General features: G+C 35.8%; 2 protein-coding genes across 8 annotated transcripts; both read right to left on the bottom strand.

The window, feature by feature from the left end:
* Positions 1–508: 508 nt before the first annotated feature.
* Positions 509–12997, bottom strand: LOC145583165 (non-canonical heme oxygenase HOZ, chloroplastic-like). Of its 7 annotated transcripts, XR_014100081.1 has the most exons (15): positions 12704–12997; positions 12564–12626; positions 12346–12432; positions 11964–12062; positions 10111–10206; positions 9954–10019; positions 9757–9847; positions 9169–9236; positions 9021–9086; positions 8844–8894; positions 8428–8492; positions 7952–8030; positions 6061–6190; positions 3194–3333; positions 509–811 (listed from the first exon to the last, which is right to left on the bottom strand). XR_014100081.1 is itself a non-coding variant. In XM_081640336.1 (13 exons), the coding sequence occupies exons 1-12, from the start codon at positions 12875–12877 to the stop codon at positions 7976–7978; spliced, it is 981 nt and encodes a 326-aa protein (XP_081496462.1). In that variant the 5' UTR covers positions 12878–12997; the 3' UTR covers positions 509–811; positions 7952–7975. The 7 variants fall into 7 exon arrangements, 2 of the variants coding, with proteins under 2 accessions (XP_081496462.1, XP_081496461.1); XR_014100082.1 differs by lacking the exon at positions 3194–3333; XR_014100080.1 differs by lacking the exon at positions 6061–6190.
* A 3476-nt stretch (positions 12998–16473) lies between these two features.
* Positions 16474–17481, bottom strand: LOC145581198 (uncharacterized). The gene is made up of 2 exons (XM_081638250.1): positions 17450–17481; positions 16474–17158 (listed from the first exon to the last, which is right to left on the bottom strand). The coding sequence occupies exons 1-2, from the start codon at positions 17479–17481 to the stop codon at positions 16474–16476; spliced, it is 717 nt and encodes a 238-aa protein (XP_081494376.1).
* Between the last annotated feature and the right edge of the window lie 3821 nt (positions 17482–21302).

Here is a 21302-nt window from a genome sequence, read left to right as displayed (position 1 = left end):
TAAGAAAAATAGGAATGCATGTGATGAGGAGAGATATAGAAAGAAATGACAATCTAAAAAAAGAAAAAAACATTAATTGCAAATAATGTGTAACATCTATTTTTGACAACAGTTGCAAAAAAATATGAAACAGAAATATTATTTATGTAATTCAACATTTTTTTATTTTTTTTTTGAAAGAATGTAATTCAACATTTTGAAAAAAAAAAAAAAAAAAAAAAAAAGAAAAAAAAAAAAAAAAAAGAAAAAGAATATACAGGTCTATATTGCATAATAGCCTGCCTAACAAGATTGTGACATTTTCTACAAAATACGTGTGAACAAGAATAACTCTATTTTCAAATTTAGTGTTTTTGACCATTTGCAATGAATTGCAATTTGCAATCAACCTTACTGTAGAAACGCCTTTGGTAAAAATAAATAAAAATTTAGAATTATATAGCAAGTATTTCTTTCTTTTGGACGGGATTATATAGCAAAAGGAGTTTTTAGCAATTAAAAAGAACAATAAAAAAAAATTCTCTTTTATTTTCATTTTAATTGCTCTCTAAAAAGAAAATAAAGAGAGAATTTATTTTAGTGTATTGTTTCAACGAGAAGCTTAATACTACTTTAATTGCTAAAATGTCCACAAGTTCAGTTCACACATAATCGTAATCAGGATTGGATAATCTATAGCTGCAAGCATTCTTTCACTATACAACGCAAAGTCTGCAAATAATCTGCTGCATTTTTTTCTGTATTGCCCCTTCTATATTTATGTTCACCTCCAATTTGAAGCAATATTTCTGTCACCACCTGTTACGTATATCTACAAAATAAGATAAGCACGATTGGCATAAGTATAACAGAAAATAAATAACCCAAAATAATGAAATATTGTGTGAGATGATCTTATGACGTTATCACATTACTAACTAAAAGTACTTCGTGGTAACCTTCATTTTTCAAGGTTTACCATGCATTTTAATAGTTAAAGAAAGGGTGACTATAACGGTATATGGGAAAATCTTCAGGACTCGGGAGATCTGACACATGCCAGGGGAAAAAAATGATGAAATGAACTAAATGATTTTGGTTAACAAACTGAGCTCAAGCTCTTGGGGTTAGATTTGCCTCGAGCCCAAGCTCAGACTTTATCCAAGCCAAGCCAATTACAACCCTAAGTTTGGGCTCATCTTTCAATCAATCAATCAATCAATCAATCAAAGCCTTAATCCCAAAAGTGGGGTCGGCTAACATGAACCAAATTTGATTATTCCGTGTAGTCATCAACATAAATCTTTCTCCTCCATCCCTTACGATCCAAAACTTCATCCTCACGTAAATCCATGCACTTCATATCCTTCCTCACTCCTTCCAACCAAGTCATCTTTGGTCTCCCTCTTCCTCGTTTAATCCCTCCATGGTCCCACTCTTCCACTCTTCGCACCGGTGCACCCTCGGGTCTCCGTCTTACATGTCCAAACCAACGCAGACGATTTTCCCTTAATTTATCTACAATGCCCGCCACACCTACTTTCTTGCGAATAACCTCATTTCTGATTCTATCTCTTAAAGTGTTTCCACACATCCACCTTAACATGCGCATTTCCGTAACCTCCATCTTTTTAATATGCTCTTTCTTAGAAGCCCAACATTCTGTACCATAGAGCAACACTGGCCTTATGGCAGTCCTGTAGAATTTTCCCTTCAACTTTAAGGGAATGCTGCGGTCGCATAGCACTCCCGTGGCCGCTCTCCATTTAAGCCACCCTGACTTAATCCTGTGGGTCACGTCTTGATCAATGTCACCATTCTTCTGGATGATCGACCCTAGGTACTTAAAACATTCACTCATGGTCAAATCCTTTCCATCCAAACTCACCACTTCATTGCTTGTCCCCCTCTGAGTGCCAAAACGACATACCAAATATTCAGTCTTACTCCGACTTAGCTTAAACCCTCTAGATTCCAACCTTTGCCTCCATTGCTCCAACTTGACATTAACCCCATCCTTAGTCTCATCCACCAAAACGATATCATCTGCGAACAGCATACACCATGGAACCTCATCTTGAATTGGTCTAGTTAATTCGTCTAGAACCGTTGCAAAAAGAAAAGGGCTTAATGCAGACCCTTGATGCAATCCGATTGTAATAGGGAAATCTTTTGTCAACCCTCCGCATGTCCTCACATTTGTTGACACATCCCGATACATATCCTTAACTAGGTCTACATACCTTCGTGGGATACCTTCCTTTCCGCATGTCCTCACATTTGTTGACTCATCTTTGTACATTGAAAATAAGAACTTGGTATATCAGAGATTGAGAACAAGGAGCACTTGCATTCAGCAATCAGCATGTCTACACTACAAGAAAACAGAGCATAAGAGGCGAGTTATATTCAATAAGGCGCGTTTAGATTACCAAGTAGGGTGCAACTACATTGCCTTATTAATCTATACTTCTATTCTAAAACTGAAAGTTTAAAGGCCAACTAAAGTGTAAAAAAAATAAATAAATAAATAAAAACTCTCTTTTTTTAAGCTTCCAATCACTTCAAAAATACAATGATCTATTTTCATTAGTCTCTTGGTTTAGAATTTGTTATATACATCCCGATGTACCGTACACCCAACTAACCAAAAGTTAGTTTTTGCTCTTCATTTGATGATTAAATGAAAAACAATCATCAAAATAACAACAAAATGCCCATTGGTGTACGGTACACTCAAATGTATATAACAATCTCTCCTCTTGGTTCTTCTAAATTCATTATACTTCGCATTATTTTTTAATAGTTTATCTTCCCTCTCTCACTTTTTATTCTTTCTCTATCTTCCCTCTCTCTTTCACCCTAAATCTATAACAATTTATCTCTAAGTAATTTTAAAAAAATTATTACTGTCAAGATCTATATAACCTTTCAGAAACGATAATGGTATTGAATTGAAGGGAGCAGTCAAAGTCCACTTTATTTATGGCTTAATTTTTTTCCCCCAAATTTCTTTTCAAAATTCGTGTTTTGATTTTTTTTTTTTTAAAAAAAAACTAAGAACAATCAAAATACACCATAGTGCAATTCTTTAATTAAACAACATATATTAGCCAAAAATAAACCTGTGCATCACGCGGGCTAAGTACTAGTTACATATCATATAGAGCGAAATTAATGTTGCCTTGTTATAACAGGATAAATACTCATTTACCTCTTTGACTTGTCCCATAGCTTCAAATACATTGGATCATCATTAGCTTGTCATGATTAAGTAATATTTGAACTAGAACCATTAATTTCAATGACCCCATTCTCATCTTCATGCCGACTTACAATCTCTGCCTAAAGTTCCTAGAAAATACATACATATACTTATTATTTGGATTTTTTTCTTTACAAACACACATGCTACTGACATTCTAACAAGGGTATTAAGTTGCATGAACCTTTGATAAATTATTATTAAGTACTAAATGAAGCTCTCCAATTCATAAATTATGCGATTTATTGATTTCACACCACATGCTGACTTGATCTTCTTTGCAAGAGCATTTGTCCGATTCTTCTTATTTCTTTCCCAAATGTTACAAAATAACATATCTATACTATTATTTTAAAACAGGAAGTTGGAAAGACACATGTCCTTTTCCTGTTTTTTCGGATTAAAAAAAAAATTATCATGCCTTTACAAATACTTTAATTTTTAAACTAACTTTATCCATGAAAATTGATCATGCCTTTACCCAAAAAAAAAAAAAAAAAAAAAAAAAACAACTAATTGTAGATTTAAGTTTAATCGTTATTTAAAATAAAGAAAAATGTTTTTCACAATATAACATACGTTTAAATTTTTTTTTTTTTTTTTTTTTTTGATATACTTTTAATATGTTTTACTTTTAAAATACTCTTTTTAGTTGTTTTTATAAAACATGGAGTACTTATTTTAACACTACTATTAAAATATTTTCTACGGAGTAATTCTTATATGAAATTGAAATACTAAGCAAAAATATAAATACAAAAACAATTATTATAACACATTAAACAGTCATGCATAGCACGAGTTTAACACTAGTTAGATTAGTAAAGGGGAAAAACATGTAAATTGCACAATTTTGATTACATGAGCATTCCCAATACTTACCCTATGTTTAGGAGAGCTCTAATATATAAACAAGCCACTTCCATTGGTCAATTTTTATTGTAGGTGGACAAGTGCGCTCCGACTCTATGAATTTACGGCTGAAGCATATATTCAAATCACACTTTCTTTCCATATAAGTACTTCTTCGATTGTGGTGAAAGAAATGTGCTCACTATTACTACTGAAAATGCTGAATCCAGCTTAGATTCGGATCAACATGATGGGGTTGTCGGTATTCTCGAAAGTTTAGTCCCTAATTTGGCTAACTTGAGGCTTACTCCTTATAATGCTTTAGATATTAGGCACTAACGTCAAGTAGACATTGAGGTCGACTATTGTTAGAATTGAACCTCGGAAGGTATGAATATTCTTCATATTCGTATCGTCCAAGAACCATTGTCGAAAGTATCAATGGGAGCTCCAATTGGTGCATGGAATGTACTTAGACACGTTAAATAGCCGCCGCATTATGAGAAATGAGCTTTTGTTTACCGAGAGAATAATGTCTAGGTCTGGTCTAGGATAAGTTTTACATATGTTAACACCCCTGATTAACAAATTCGAGGCTTACAATTGAAGTTGAGAACTAATAATCAACCTCCATCCTTGGTGTTTTCATTAGGTTTTCTAACCCAACTTCACGATAACTATACGTACCGTAAGTTACAAGACTTGTACAGTTGGAGGAGTGAATGTTTGGAACTAGTCGTGCAACTCCAAAACAATTAAAGCGGACCTCCTTATTCTATCTTGGAAAGGTGTAGCTATGTATGTTACTAGTATAATGGCCGGTTCATGTTTGTTGATTAGCTTTTGTTCTTTAGCTAATTGGTTCATTAATACAGCAACTATATAATGTGTCTGTCCCAAGTACATTCGTGCACCAATTGGAGCTCCCATTAGTACTTTCAACAATGGATCTGGAACAACACAAATATGAAGAATATTCATACCTTCCGGGGTTCGTTTCCAACAGTAGTAGACCTCAATGTCTACTTGACGAAACTGGACATTGTTGCCAAATATTTAAAGCATTATAAAGAGTAAGCCTCAAGCTAGCCAAATCAAGAGCTATACTTCGAGAATACCGACAACCCCATCAAACTTATCCGAATTTACGATGAATTCGGCATTTTTAATAGTAATAGTGAGCACATTTCCATCACCACAATCTAAGGAGTATTTATAGTGGAAAGATAGTGTGATTTGAAAATGTACTTCGATCGCAAATTCATAAAGGCGGACCATGCTTGTCCACCTACGATAAAAATTGACCAATGGAAGTGACTTGCTTATAATTATTGGAGCTCTCCTAAACAGAGTGCAAGTATTGGGAATGCTCATGTAATCAAAATTCTGCAATTGACATTTCTTCCCCTTTACTGATCTAATATGCTATTTTTAACCTTTTGGAGAGGAGTGAGAAGAATCGGGCAAATGTTTTTGCAAAGAAGATTAAGTCACCATGTGGTGCGAAATCAATGGATCACATAATTTATGACTAAGAGAGCTTCATATAATACTTAATAATTTATCAAAGGTTAATGCAGCTTACTACCCTCTAGATAGTAACATGAGTGTGTTTGTGAAGAAAAAAATTTCAAATAATAAGTGTATGTAAGTATTTTTCTAGAAATTTGAGGCAAAGGTTGTAAGTCGGTGTGAAGATGAGAATGAGGTCACTGAAATTAATGCTTCTAGTGATGATTTAATGTATTTAAATCTATGGGACAAGTCAAAAAGGTAAATGAGTATTTGTCCAATGCATGTACACTTTGTTTTCCTTTATTGCAAAATTATGATTTTCTTATTTTTTGTAACCAGTAATATAGGTATAAAAATGGGAAGTTTGACGATGAGATTGAGGTGAAGTTCAATTAATTTAGGCAGTTACATGAGAAAGAAATTGGAGAAAAGGGAGTCGAAAATCTTACTCTTGAAGAAGCTTATGTGAAGGTTCTTGGACACCATTTGGGTTATGCCCGAGGTTTAGGCAAAGGACACCCCTTGTTGGCCAAGGATGGAAAGATAAGAAGGGTTGAGCTAGAGCATAATGTAGAACAACTGCAAAATGAAAACATCATGCGTGCTGAATTGCTAGAGAGTAAGAAGAAACAAGAACTTAACCTTGGTTAGTCATGTAGAAGATTGGCATTGATGCTTGATAGAGGTAATTTTTCTAACAGTAATGCTTAATTCTTGCAAGATTCAGGCACTCTAGAATGCATGTGTGCTGAATAACATATGCTTGGTTCTTAGGATTAGCGTGTATGATGTTGAATTCAGTGTATGTTGTTGAATGTTGACTTTGGTTTTTGGTTTAATTGCCTCCTGTTAGTCAGATTTAAAGAACATCTTGTTTTAAATGATTTGTATAAAGTTCTGCATGACTTTGTTCCTACTGAATCAGAGATTTTTATACTCTTTATGTGTTTGGATCCTTCCCTTGTGTCCCAAGATAAATATGTTTTGGTTTAGTCCCTCATAAATTTACATGTATATATCCAAACCTGTACCATTGCTTCTAGTATCTCTTTGTTCATGGCAAAAACAGGTGTTATGATTTAGCTAATACTTGTATTGCATAAGTTATATATGTGGCTTCATTAATTTACAAATTATCTCTTTACTTTTTATGTTGTTGCTGTCAAGCATATTTACAGGTACTTGTTGGAATGGTAGCTGGTAGCTATGACCTATTTTGTCACAGCAAGAAACGTGGAATGGTACCTACATGAAGACCAAAAGGAACAACCCACAGGCCAATTTTAATTGCATATTTTTGTAGCTATGCAGCTTGTACATACAATTTGAAATTTTAGTACTCAAGCTTAGTTATATTGTATGTCGTAGCATATTTGCTACTTAAAAGTAACACGTTTGTATTAAACTATTAATAATGACAAAACTAGAAATTATGCCTTCTAAGTGTTAACACATTTTTTTTCTTAATGTAGTCCCTTCTAGATTTAATTTTTTAAAGAACTAAAAAAAGTACAAAGAGAGCAAGTTCTAATTTCGCCCTTTAAAATTTGAACAAACAGGGTGAATTTTGAGCAAGGAGGGCGAAATAAACCGACTTGTTTGAGTTATTTACAGAGGGCAAAAATAACTGGTTGTCCTGCTAAATTCAATCAAAGAGGGGAAAAAATATTTTGCCCTCTTTAGATTCTGATCAAAGAGGGCGATATTTATTGCCTTCATTGATCTTTAACAAAGAGGGCGAAAATATGTAGTTGCCCTTTGAAACTAATACAACTATTCTAAAAGAGCGAGCTTGAGGGCGATTTCAAAGTCGCCCTGTAAGCTTAAAAGGGCAATATTTGTATCAAAGAGGACGATTTTAATTGCCCTCTTTGATCTTATATCTAGTAGTGCTAGGGACAAGCTCTACAATTCCCCTGGTTTTAGAGGTGATGTTAATTGTACCAGGGGGTTGACCCTCTCCATACTGCATGATCCAAGCCTGAAGATCAGTTGGAACACGTAGGTTGTGCTTAAAGACCACCTGGAAAAATCACTAACTTAAATACCACATGGAAAAATCACTAACTAATATATATATATATATATTAGTTGATTATTTTGCCACATATCATGTAACCTAACCACTAACTTAAAGACCACATGGGAAAATCAAAGCAAAAACCGGTTGGTGTCAGCTGAAATTAACTAGCATAAAGTAAAACATTATTGCACAAGCAAAGATCTGTTTGATTGAATATGCTATAAGAAGAATGAGATATCAACTACTTAAAAAGAATTACGGATCCTGTCAAACAATTTCGGGGACTGATCTAATTTCAAAACTTTGAAATCACTTACATTTTCTCTTGAGAGACACAAGTTTTAATAGCTTGACTTTGCCGCTTGAAGCATTTCAACTATGAGTGTCTTTACATCCCTGACAAAACAAAAGAGAGGTTTAGTTTCCGCCTGGTTCATTGAGTTGTTCACAATCTCGACAGATGAAGGAAATTTCCAATCACTGGAATGAACAGGTGCTAAAACCAAATACCTCCTCAGGATTATGGGAGGTTTAGAAGTACAATTTAAATAAATAAATAAATAAATAAATAAATAAAGATTGAGCAAATATTCTCCAGCAGTTTAAAGTTTTGACAATTTTAACTAGCAAATGGAGCCACTTTCTTCTTTACAATTACTTTCCTTCCTAGATTTCAATATATATCCAGTGTAATTCACTATTAAACATGAATATATTTTCAGATAAAACCATATTCTCCTAACAATAACAATACCTGGAAGAGGAAGTATTTAAAGATCACTCAGTGACTTACTTTCTATCAGCTGCTGGTCTAGGAAATGGAATTCGAAGCTTGTAAGTTTTCTTCATATAGCTAACCTGAAATGATAGACAAATAACTGTTAGCTGCAGTCCATCTTTCAGTGCAGCATCAATTCATCAAACTTGAATTAGTGACAAGCACCAAAAAGCTAAAACCAACCCCTTTAGGTTCCTTTACAGCAGCAGTTTAATTCAACACCACAAAAGATCTGACCCCTGATATGGAGTATTTACCAAATTTTCACTGAAATGAATCACACTACATAATTATATAAATGCAATAGACAAGACACTTCAGATCTCTAGATATAACACATAAATCGCATATTTTGTATAGCAAGCCACTAAATGCAAACTGCCATAATATAAGACAGCAAGCATTGCCAAGCAAGCTGAACACTGAGTTACCTTGACATTGAAACCTAGATGGTCTACATCCAGCATATAAGCAGAATCCACCTGCAAAAATATAGAAACTCGGTTCAGAATTACTGGTTGGTCTCAGACTCTCTCTCTTCAACACCCCCTTCCTTATCTCTTCATTCCCAAGCATAGATACAGAACAATAATGGTGTATCAAATTACCGGTATGGTAGTCGAGTGCTTCACAATTAGCTTTGTATCTTCTTCATGATCCTTATTCATATGCGACTGACAAGAACAAGAGTTATCAAATAAAAATTCACAATAGATTATTACAGAAGTAATAACAGCCACCTTGTCGGGAAAATACCGCTATTGGCTTGGAGAACTGAGATATTGGATCTGCCTTTGCTGCACTGTATTCTTCCCTGCTGAACTCTGTCAAGAAGATGAGATCAAGTTGGACGATAACATTAAATCAAATATAGTCCCACGAAGACCAATTGCAACACGGAACTACAATCCAAAGTAAGCCAAAGGCCAAACAATCAAATGCACAAATTATTTAATTTCTAATAAATAAAAATAAAAATTGGCTGAGAATGAGAAGGCCATCCCCAAAATATAAGAGAAAAAATAGAAACCAAATGACGGTATGAAAAGAACAAAAATAACAAAAACATATAATAAACTATGCTAAGGCAACTGCTAGTCAATGAACCCCAGCACCACTCAAGGCCATGCTAGTCCACTAACATCTTCAAACAATATATGTCAAACGTCTTATCAGATGGATGAGGGGAGAAGGGTGAGAGATGGAGGAAGCAAGTATCTGAATCACCACCTCAACGTCAACAAAAAGCAGCAAAATTTGCACATATTGGCTCCACTTGAATTTTAGATTACAAGCTTCTCACAAATGAAAGACTAGAGTGTCAAACAGAGGAATTAATCAAACCTCCAGATCCCAATAAGGCGGTTGCCACCCCAGATACATACCGCACCACTTTTGGTTGGATCTTCAAAAATTGAAAGTCACCAAAGTCAACCTTCACACCCAAAAGGCTAGAGTTTTAGTTCATTAATAGACAATGTCACAATGAAGACAAAGTACCCATGAAAAGCAGTTGCACCTAAAAGTTATATTGGACATACCCAAAAAGCATTGGGATGTTTAGCCAAATAAGCACTGCGAACAGCTTCTCTATCTTGTTCATTGACCTAAAATAAAATTATCTGACATGAGCTACATTCAGAGAGTAGGCTTTGTAAATTGAAAAACCTGAACATAAGAGAGAATGGGGAACCTTACAGAAACTGCATCACCATGGAGAGTTATAACTAAATCAGTCCTGTCTTCTGGATCTTTTGCTACAAGCAGTGAGCACTGTGGATTTGCTAACAGGTCCTGCAAATCCAGAAGTGAGATTATAAAAGGGACAACCAAGATACCAGAAAAGAGGTTTTTGTTTGAGAGTGAAAAAAGATTGGATGCCAGCTTTTCAATTGAAGCTCGTAACCACTCATCATCAGTAGATTGATTGAAGAATAATATGAACAAATGAAGACATTGTAGCCTTGTCCACAATATTTTATGTCAGGAGACAAATCATCTTGAAGCAAGTACAACAAGAAATGAATAAATGAATAAAAGGATGATGCTTAGTGAGAAGATTGTACATCAAAAGCAACTTTGGATTGAACTTATCAAGTTGCCAAGGTCTGAAAGGTCCAGTGGTAACAGCTCCACAAAATAGAACACTCCATATGCCAGCTTAGCAATTACAGCATCGAATTCCCCAATAAAATGGAGGAACAGAGAAAAATGCCAAACTGTCCCTCCACATTCCTAAACAAGGCTATGGCTGGCTACATTGGCACTGCCAAATCCTCATTTTCCTTGATATTGTGTCAATCAACCACAAACAAGGAGTGCTATTGTAAAACAGTTCTTCAAATTTTCTATGTTCATGTTGTGCTGAAAGATTAATCGTCCAAACTAGGGATTTATATAAAGGTAAAATTTTGGGTAATAGTCTCATAAATTCCAGATTTTATGAATTTAAACTTGCTTTGAGAGAATAACACAAAAGGTATAATAATATCTTAACAAAAGATAAAACCCTTAAGCAGTGTGGTCACCACTGAAAATTTATCGCTTTGAGCTTTCAAGATTATCTCATCAGAGCATTCACAGTTTCATACAAGAGAAAGTATCATTGATGAGAACATTCCAAAGGAACTACTATTGCATAATATAGCTGTTGAGAATTGGAACTGGAATAAGTGTGCTCAGACTGCTCAAATGTGTTAATTCACAATAACCACCTTAGCAAGCTTGGAAGGTTACAACTCCCATTGTCAAAAGTTGATATGGTAGCAAACATGGGTGGCTTGTTAATACTATAGACCTTTTAAAAGTAGTTTTGAGCGTGTAACAATACGGTTTGCTTATGAGTATATGTAGCTTACAAGTGAGGAAAAGTGTCAAAAGTTTTCTTGTATATGTGTGTGCACATGTTAGTAGTTACCTCACTTGAATTAGTTCTCTCACTACCAAATGGTTTTGGGATATCGAAGGAATCTTGCTTTGAACTAGTACATATTTTAACTCTACTCACTTTTGAGCAGTCCATTTTACAAATGTTGGAAAGTTAAATGAACAGCAACACTCAGAGGAAGTCATAGATGCACTTCTTCAATACATGTTTGTTGCTTGGAATATAAGTGAACCTCATAGGGTAACAATGGATAGAGATATGTTTTTTAAGGACATAAATTGGTAGAGAACCTATCAATCTATCTTATCGGATAAATAGCAAGTACGGTCTCAAAGATTTTTCCAAGTGAGCTAGTAAAAATAATCAACTGTATCTTGAGTCTAGAATGAGATAATTCTCTTCCCTTGATTCAAAGTCAACTTGAATGTCGCTATAAATAGAATCTCTCAAACCCGTTTAGGGTTTTATCTCAGATACATATTAATGCTATATGCTTGATCAATGTTTTCAAATATTATGTATGTCATTAATCCCAGCAACGATAAGTTTTTCCTTATTTAAGAACTACTACTAACAGAGTAAAAAGTGCCAGTGAAAAGATTACTACGGAATAAAATTTAGACCATGGGAGTGTCAAGCACGAACACTGCCATACGAAACGTACCTGTGTGTGAACTGCCAAGCTGCTGATTGCCAAGATTGGTGCTCCATCAACATCACAAGCAAAGTCTACCATTGATCCTGATGGATAACCATCATATTTCTGCACGATACACAATACATTGGAAAAATAAGCAAACAACACGAATGCTTACTAGCTTTACTGCTGAAATTCAACAGACACATAAATTTATTAATTCATTATGGACTGAACAAGAAATGCTCGCAAATACAGAAATAAAAAGGTATCGAAATCAAGTCATACATGATCAGTCTAAACAAAGACTCATCAGTTCTACTCAATGTCTCAATCACATCATAAATAAAGGTTCAAATAACAACAAAATACAATCAAATGTACTGAATTTCCTAACAAGAAGATAGACCTTAGAAAAAGTAGAAAGCATGCCGCGAGTAGTATTTGAAAGAACAGTTCGAATTTCTTCCACTGGTGGAAGCCTAGCAGCCTTTTCCTGCAATCATCATCAATAACAAAATTTGGGGAAAAAAAAAAAAAAAAAAAAAAACATTCGATTAAGTAATAAAAATGACAATTCCATAGAAAAATTGTATTCAAAATTAACGAATATTTAAAATTAAAAACCTGGTGAGATTGAATACGTTGAAGAATTTCAACATCATCAATAGCAGTTCCAGCAGCAACTGTCTGAAAATCACAAATATTCATCATCAAATTTTTTTTAAAAAATATGAAACCCTAGATGATGCAGAGTAAAAATTGACCTGAGAAGAAGAAGCCATTGAAACGGCGGTGAGAGTGCGGCGAGGAGAATTGAATGCGACAGAGTTGGGAAAAGGAAGGAGGAGGAGTTTGGGGGAAATGGTGGTTGAATTGAAGCGTGAAAATGGGAGAATTGAGCATCGTAAAGTAGTTGGTAGCTTCATCATGTTGCTCATTTTCCGGAATTTTTTTTTTTTAATATTGAGTGTTGGACTAATCGGGAAACTTTTATTTTTTAAGTTTTGATTCTGGTTCGCTCGAAAGTTTCCCTGTTCGAGAGGTTGAGACGTGGTGCAGTGCTGATGATTGATGTTCAACTTTTGAAACTACTTTCTGTTGTTTTTTTAACCGGTTAACCAATGACTTGTTTGGTATTGTTTTTTGTTTTCAGTTTAGTGTTTTTTTTAAAACAAAAAACCAAAAACAAGAAATAAGAAAAAGGTGTTTTCACTTTTCTGTTGTCAGTTTTCAAGTTTATCATGATTTTAATAAGTTTGTCTAATTTTTATTTCATTATATGACATATATCACATGAGTTCGAAAAACAAAAAACCAAAAAACAGAAAACCACAGCAATGCCAAACAAACCCCAAGTTTTTTTTTTTTTTGAAACTACTCTCGGCGTCAACAATTGTTGTTTTTAAGTCTAGTTTGTTTCTTTCTGTTGTTTGTTTTTCCTTTGATAGCTCTTTCATCGGTTAACCAAGGTTGAGTGCTGGTTTGGTGGTTTTCGAAGATACACCAACGATTGAGACCGTTTCAACTTCAAATCTGTGGTTCAATCTGATACTACTAAATATCTACGGCAATTCCATTTTTGACATACCGTCTCCATTTTAAGGATTCTTGGATTTGGAAGAAACTTCTCCAATATCGCCCATATTAATTAAAGGTCTCCGTTGGAAAATTGAAAATGGTTCTTCTGTGCTACGTTGGGTTGATATCTGGTGCACTAACACCAGTATCATTGCTCTTTTTAATTTAATCCCTAATCAAATTCCTAATATTGATGTTACGGTTGATATGTTTATCACCCATGATAATTCTTGGAATGTTCCACTTCTTCCATTGTATCTTCTTTATGACTTAGGGTCTGTTCTCATTAGATTAATTTTAGTTCAGTTCAGTTCAGCTCTAATAAGTTCAGTTCATGTCTAATGATATTGTTAATGATATAAAACCAAATTTCATATTTTTAAGCTTATATTACAACAACGGCAATAATAATAATAATAATAATAATAATAATAATAATAATAATAATAATAATAATAATAATACTAATAATAATAATAATATGAAAATAATAATAATAATAATAATAATAATAATAATAATAATAATAATAATAATAATAATGACTATTATACGGTTATACCATATTTCACTTAATGACTATTATATCATAATTCATTATTTGACGAGCTAGGAGTAAAAATAGGATCAAGTTAGTTTTTAAATAAGACCGACCCAATTCTTTGGGTTTTTTTATTATTATTTTATTTTTTTCATGTTGAGAATTTTTTAAAAAGTGTTTTGTGTTCTTTTATCATTTTAATATTTTATTTTTTTTAATTATATAATATATGTTTTTCAAAGGAAAAATTGAAAAGAATAATCCCACCTTTCACCCATCTGCTCAAAATAATCCCACCTATTCGAATTCCAGAAATAATCCCACCTTGTAACCCCATCTTCCCAAAATGAACCTTTTTAATTTAATGACCGAATCTTATGAATTAAAACCTTACACTTCCGGTTTCCTTCTCTCTCCTTCCCTAATTGAAAAAATACCGTTGGGAGGCATTAATCACCATAACTCCTCTGCTCTCCCTTTCTGCATTTTCTTTAAATTCGCCCCCTCCCTTTAATTTTTTTTTTCACAATTTCTCAATTCTTCTGTTGCAAGCTTTCTCCTTTCTCTTTGAATCATCAATGGCAAGTCATCTTTCAATTGGCTCTTCCTCAAGGTCCAGATCCAGGGGTAAGTCAGGTAGTCCCATGGGTCCAGTGTACTGCTACCACAATGAAGTTGCTCCTTTGAGGACGGTGAAGTATGATGGGCCAACAGTGGGGAAGCGCTTCTATGGTTGCTCGTACTGGCCGGTAAGAAAGTTAAGGTTTTTTTAATCTCTGTTTTTTTTTTTTTTTTGCAAATTAATTTTTTTACATTGTAGCAGAGGACTTGTGGCTTCTTCAAATGGGTTGATGATGTGCGTGAGCTGCAAACCCTAATTCTTGAGAGGGACACCACTATTGCTGAACTGGAGATGCAAAAAGAAGAGCTCAAAGAGAAGATCAAGAAGTTGAAGGCTAAGAAGGAGGAGCTGCTGGAAGAAGTGGAGGAAATGGGCATAGCAATAACAGAGACTATGTTTGAGTTGAAGGAGAACAACACTGACAAGCGATTGATGTTGACTTTGGTCTTTTCTTGGGCCTTTATCATTCTTGTGTTGTTGATGAAGTGAATCAGCTAGTGTGGGTGGGGTCTATGATGTTTTTTTTTTTTTGGATATAAGTAGGTTGGTGGGTGAATGTTTTTGGGAAGATATGATGGTAGTTTATGCATGTTTTTGATCATGCTTTAAGGATGATGTATGGAAGTAGGTTTTTGGCCACTGACTTTAATGTATGTCAGTGTTATGGAAGTAGGTTTTTAAGCTAGGTTGTGGTTTAAGTTAATTTCATTAGTTTATGATTATGATTTGTAAAAAAATTGGTCCCCTATGATGAATGAAATGATGACATATTTTGGAACTTTTTTTGTATTCAAAATTTTATGAGCTATACACCATTGGTGTTCTGTTTGAACAAGAGGATAAGACAAAATGCACAAGATTTGGACAACAATCAAATAGCATCATTTTATATAGTTGACTATGTCTTTGAAAAGTAGAATACGATTACAAAAGATTACTCATAAAACAAGGTCTAAACTGAAATTGTTCATTAACTAGAGTACTATTACAACTGAACTAGTTTGCTGTCAAATAGCTAAACATCTAGGTGTTGGATGTGGACCCTTGGCTGAAGTTTTATTTGAAGGTGGTGGTGAAGGCACTAACATCCTGAGGCTCATTCCCTGCTGGTGGCTACACAGACCAAAAACAGAACAAAAAAAATCAAAAACAAAGTTAGAAGTTGGAAAGAGAACAGGTTAAAAAAAAAAAAAAAGGTTAGAGTCAACACTTGTGTCTTACATTTGCGATACTACTTCCATCAGGTGTGACAAAAACACCAAAGCCTTGAGGCACTTGTGTCCTCCCTCCACCTCTTCTGCCACCCTTATTGCTTCTCCCAATGCCCCTTCCTGTTCCAGTGGTTGTGTTACCACCCTTGTTGCTTCTCCCCCTGACCTTCCTGTTCCAGGGGCTGTATCACTTCCCATGCCACCTCCCCTGCCTCCCCTACTGTTTCCCCAGCCTCCCCTAGTGTTTCCCCTACCCCTGTTACTTGTTGTACCTCTATTGCTGTCACCCCCTCTAGTTATCACTCTATTACCTCTGCTAAGTCTTGATGGCTCTGTAGTGGCTGTGTGATGTTCAGTGTTGTGAGGCACAGTTGGGACAGGTATTTTCCTATATCTACCTCTAGGTCTTTTAGCAGGGGTTTGATGAGGCTCTCCTGTCAAAGCTTGAGGTGTTGGGCAACCCCTTTTATTGTGCCCTTTTCCCTTGCAGCTGGTGCATGTCATCTCCATCTCATGCTTGGTCAATTTCCCCGGCCTCTTGGGATCTTCAAAGGGGTCTTTCCTTCTGTTTTTTTAGGTCTCTCAGGGCCCACTTTTGATTGGAGGTGGATCCAGTTCAAACTCAATGTTTGGCCAATGTCTTTCACCCTCAACTGGTGGTATTGTCCCTAAGTAGGCTTTTATGTAAGCTGCTTTTTTGTAACAAGCATCCACATAATCTTCAGCATTTTTATGCTTGAAGAAGATGGCTGCCACAGCATGGCAGCATGGGAGGCTTGTCATGTTCCATTTCCTGCATGTACAGGTGTGAGCCTCCAAGTCCACAACACATGTGTCCAAGTAATAACTAACTTGGAACTTAGTTAGAGAAGAGGGAGTGACATCACATTTTGCAGCTTCTTTCTTTACTATTAACAGCTTCCAATGTATCCTAGGGCATAATGGTGTTTTCCATTTTTGCATCTCTTCCCTCTTTGTCACAAGCCTCTTCATCAATGATGACCTGATGTCTTCCAACATGTATATCAGGTGCTTGGCTCTGGCACTAATAATATACCCATTGAAGGTCTCTGCCATGTTACTTGTTATCACATCAAATTTGACTTCTGTCTTCAGAAAGGCCCTGTAGAAGACCTCAGGCTGGTATGATTTAAACCCTTCAACAGCAAGTGGGTCTGCCTTTTTCAGAAGTTCAATGTTCTCATCATAATTAGCTTTGTTGTAAGACTTTGCACAGTTCCAGAATAGGAGCTTGAACTCATCTCCTCTGAAATTTTTGTGCCAGTTTGCAAATATGTGACTGGCACAGTGCCTTTGTTCAGCTTCAGGGTTTGTAGAATTACCTCAATTGCACAATAACTTCCTCTCTTCGTGTAATCGCACTTCGTGACAAAAAGCTTCGACCTTTGATTTTGTGTGGGTGGTGTTTAAAACTCAGACAACAATGGAGGTTGGGTGGTGTTTCGAATTTTGGTTAGTTGAAGATCAAAGAAGTTTAGGAGGGAAAATGAGGGAGAAAGAGGGAAAGAAGAAATAAAAAAATAAAAAAAGGGTTAACCTTTTCTCCAGATAACCTGTAAAAAGGTTCATTTTGGGATAATGGGGTTATAAGGTGGGATTATTTATGGAATTCGAATAGGTGGGATTATTTTGAGCAGATAGGTGAAAGGTGGGATTATTCTTTTCAATTTCTCCTTTTTAAAATGTTTTAGGGTTCCATTTTTTTTTATATATTTTTCATAAATATTTTAATTATATAGTATATTTTTCTTAAATATTTTAATATGTATATTTGTATATACACATATATATAATAATAAATAATCAAAGATCATTAATCCGTAGTTAAAAATCACTAATTAATAAGTTCAGTTCAGTTCAGTTCAGCACTAATAAGTTCAGTTCAACTCATTTCAGTCAATGAGAATAGGCCCTTAGTCCATCGTATTCATGGGATCCCTCTACTAGTTTAGCCGGTCCCGGATGCTCTAATTTGGGGTCTATCTAAAGATGGTCTTTTCACTGTTAAATCGGCAACTTGATTGGCCCACTCTCGTCCTCCTTCCTCTTGTAAATGGGTGTTTCGCTGGATTTGGGATTTAGATATGCAAGTTGTATAGGTTAGCTCCCACTGAGCTATCACCGTGCTTCTACACTGGCCCACGAGGTGCGCACTCACCGCTGGAAGAACTATCAGAAGGGCTCACCAGCCCGACAGAGTCAGTCAGCAGGCTGACCAAGTAGGACTCTCTGCAAGGGAGATCACACACCTATAAATAAGGGATAAATTACAACGGAAAAGAGGTTAGACAAACATTCTATTACATCATCTATCTCTCTAAGTACATTTTCTCTCTCTAAAAACACATTCTAACTTAGGCATCGGAGGGGGGTTCCTCGAGACACCCCCGAGGGCAGTTCACGTGTGTTGCCTTGCGCATGTCCTCAATTGAACCCAGCTCGTACCAGTCAGAACCCTTGGATCCACACTTGGAACACAAGTATATAACCTAAAATTAAGATATTTTTGTGGCAACTTCTTTTGAATAGTCTCCCCACTCGACAAACTCTAGCCTCTCGTCACATTGATCCTATTAATTGTGTTTATTGTATAGCTCATTTCGAATCTCAACAACATTTATTTCTACACTATATCCTTTCTCTTATGATCTTTAGTCCTCTCGTTCTGTTCGTAATTGGCTTAGTACTTTGCCTTCTTCCACTCAACTCCCAAACCTCTTCCACTTGTTTAAATCTAATTTTCCTCTTCTTCTCCCTAAATTTGCCTTCCTTCTTTGGATTCTTTGAAACTATTGAAAGTAGTCATTTTTAAGAATGTTGCTACTAATATTAGTAGTGTGGTTTCTCGCGCTTTCTCCCTTTACCAAGAGTGTCTCTCTCGTTCTTTTCTAGATGATATATATCATTCTACAAGTTCCTTGCAACCTCCGACTTCTCCCCATCCCCCTTCTGTTGCTATTTCTTTGTGAGTTACTGTTTTGCATAAAATTACCCAGGCCACGTGGCCTTTTCAGAAGATGACACATGTCACCCTACTAAAGGTCCAAATGGATCAATCACCTTACGACACGTGTCCCTCCATACAATTGGGAAAAAAGGTTGCCTTCATGACCCAAATCCCGAGAAAGCCGTAATACGGCGCAGCCCACCAAACTTAGGTTAGAGTGACCTAAGAAAGGGCACCTTTTCCAACGACCCTGTATATAGGAAGATTTCCCCCATTCTTGGGACACATTCATTTATTACATCATACCTACATTCTCTCACATCGGAGAAAACACCTGATCTTGGAATCCGAGAAGATTTCAATTTTACCTTTTCCGCACCTTTTCGTATTCTTCGAACGATACTAACTTGATCGTCGGAGGCGGAGCTCCTACCAACCGGAGTCTCCGTGTTTTTGCAGGTATAAACCACGTGGAACCAGACTTAGTGATGTAACTCTCCCAATGGGCTAGAAAACATCCAAAACATTTGGCGCCGTCTGTGGGGAGAGTACCTCTTAGATGGTTCAAGAGTCTATACCGCCACCTGAACCCAACCGGCCTCCGGTCGACGAGGAGGTCTATTCAGACCAAGATACAAACAACAACTATGAAGTCGAAACCCATGTGGCCCCTGATGGGTCACTCATCTCTAAGCGCATCCGTCCTAGAGATAAACTAGAACGGGGCAACAATGAAGCTGGTCCAAGTAAATCTATTGGACCACCGGCTGGGGAAACCTAGTCAGCCAAAGGGACTGCTCCCGTTACTAGGGATGAACCCATGAAGTTCATGACTAGTTTTAAGGGAGGGATCAAGGACCTCATCAACAAAAGGATGGCTGGCTCTAGCAAGGGTCAGTCGGCCAAGAAGACTCCTTAAGCTGAGAGGAGAAAGCCAGTCAAAGACAGGCATCCTACTCCACATCCAAAGGAGAAGGCCACACCTGCAATTGACTGGTCTAAAATCTTCTTACCTCAGACGGGCACAAGGAAGGTCATCCGAAAAGTTCAGCCGGATGGCAGCAAGAAGACTTTTTCTGATGTTGACACATCATCGAGCATAATAGGAACCAGCAGCTGTCTAAGTCGGCTTCTACATCGAGCTTCCCAGACAGCTTCAAAAACACCTCAGCAAGGAATTCCTAATCCTTGCCTGAGGATCATACTGTAGACACCAAATTGTGTCCCCCCAAAAAACCAAACCCAATGATGAGTACTTTTCACGTCATTTGATTATCGAACAAGGTGAAATATGAAAGAGTCTCGTGATTACTCTGTTTTTAATAAAAACACTTCTTTCTGTTTTCGAAAATATTCCTTTTCGTACCTTATTTATGGAAATGTACAATCCAATTTAGTTTGATCCATGATATGGGTCCAATAATAGTGTAGTTGGATGGGACTCGAAAAGAGCTTTCCAACGATGTATTCTAAGCCCAATTCCGATGAATAGCGAGGAAGTTATGGCCCAAATATTAAATTGGATATTAAATAAGTTTTATGGGTGACCCAATGATCAAGTGGAAGGTCCATTAATTATCATTCCTAAAGTCATTAGGAATTATTGTAATTTTCTAGAATAATCTAGAAGGTTATTTTAAGTTCTAAAGAGATTAGGATTAATAATTATATTTTTAGAAAAGATAAAGAATTTTAGTTGGAATAAAACAAGTGTTTTAAAGGATTTAATCTAACTTTAAATGATAAGGTACGGACTCTAATTATCGAATGATATTGCAAAAAGGATTCCGTACGACAAAAATTATCCAGCAGCACCATTGCACTGCGATAGAGCCATCGCGTCGCGATGGTCTTGTCGCGTTGCGATGGGTGCAATTTTACTTCGATTGGAATTCGATCTTCTCTGATCGTTTTCGGTCGTTTTTCTCTATAAATAAGGTTGATATTTCCCTGTTTTCAATCATCAACAATCATCTTTCTATTCTCTCTCTCTCAAAGCTAGAAGCTTGTTCTTTTCTCCTTCTTTCTAAGCCTTGCCTTTTCAAAAATACCATTCGTTCATCACGAGTCTTAGACACACCTAGCCAAGCTCGAAGTTGCCTTCGCCCTAGACGTGAAAGGTTGATAATTTCTGAGGGTTTGGTCCCAAATCATATTTCAATTCTTTGATTAGATTTACTGTTTAATATTTTCATTGAAGTTACTAACGTGTGTATTGTTTTGATAGAAAGAGATACGAGGCAACAAAGTAAGTTGTTTTTATTATTATATATCTTTAGAAAGCATGCTTAGATTATTTTAATTCCTAGTATCATGTTAGGATGTCTTTATGATTCCTAGTATCATGTTTAGGGTATTAACTAATATTTCTAATATCATGTATGTTTCTGGTAGCATGTTTAGGTTGCTTCCTATTTCTTCTATCATGTTGGTGTCATTTTAG

The sequence above is a fragment of the Chenopodium album genome, chromosome 15 (genome assembly GCF_948465745.1).
Source record: "Chenopodium album chromosome 15, dcCheAlbu1.1, whole genome shotgun sequence".
NCBI lineage: Eukaryota > Viridiplantae > Streptophyta > Magnoliopsida > Caryophyllales > Amaranthaceae > Chenopodium > Chenopodium album.
The sequence above is the reverse complement of the archived record's forward strand: the minus strand, read 5'-3'. Positions and strand labels throughout refer to the sequence as shown.

Coding starts and splice junctions, on each gene's coding strand:
- LOC145583165 (XM_081640336.1), bottom strand. CDS start 12,877: ATGAGCAACATGATGAAGCTACCAACTACTTTACGATGCTCAATTCTC. Junction 9,237..9,756: donor CGCCTTATTGGGATCTGGAG/GTTTGATTAATT, acceptor TCTTCTTGACAG/AGTTCAGCAGGGAAGAATAC. Junction 8,031..8,427: donor AGACCAGCAGCTGATAGAAA/GTAAGTCACTGA, acceptor TTGTTTTGTCAG/GGATGTAAAGACACTCATAG.
- LOC145581198 (XM_081638250.1), bottom strand. CDS start 17,481: ATGAACCTTTTTACAGGTTATCTGGAGAAAAG. Junction 17,159..17,449: donor ACAGGTTATCTGGAGAAAAG/GTTAACCCTTTT, acceptor CAAAAATTTCAG/AGGAGATGAGTTCAAGCTCC.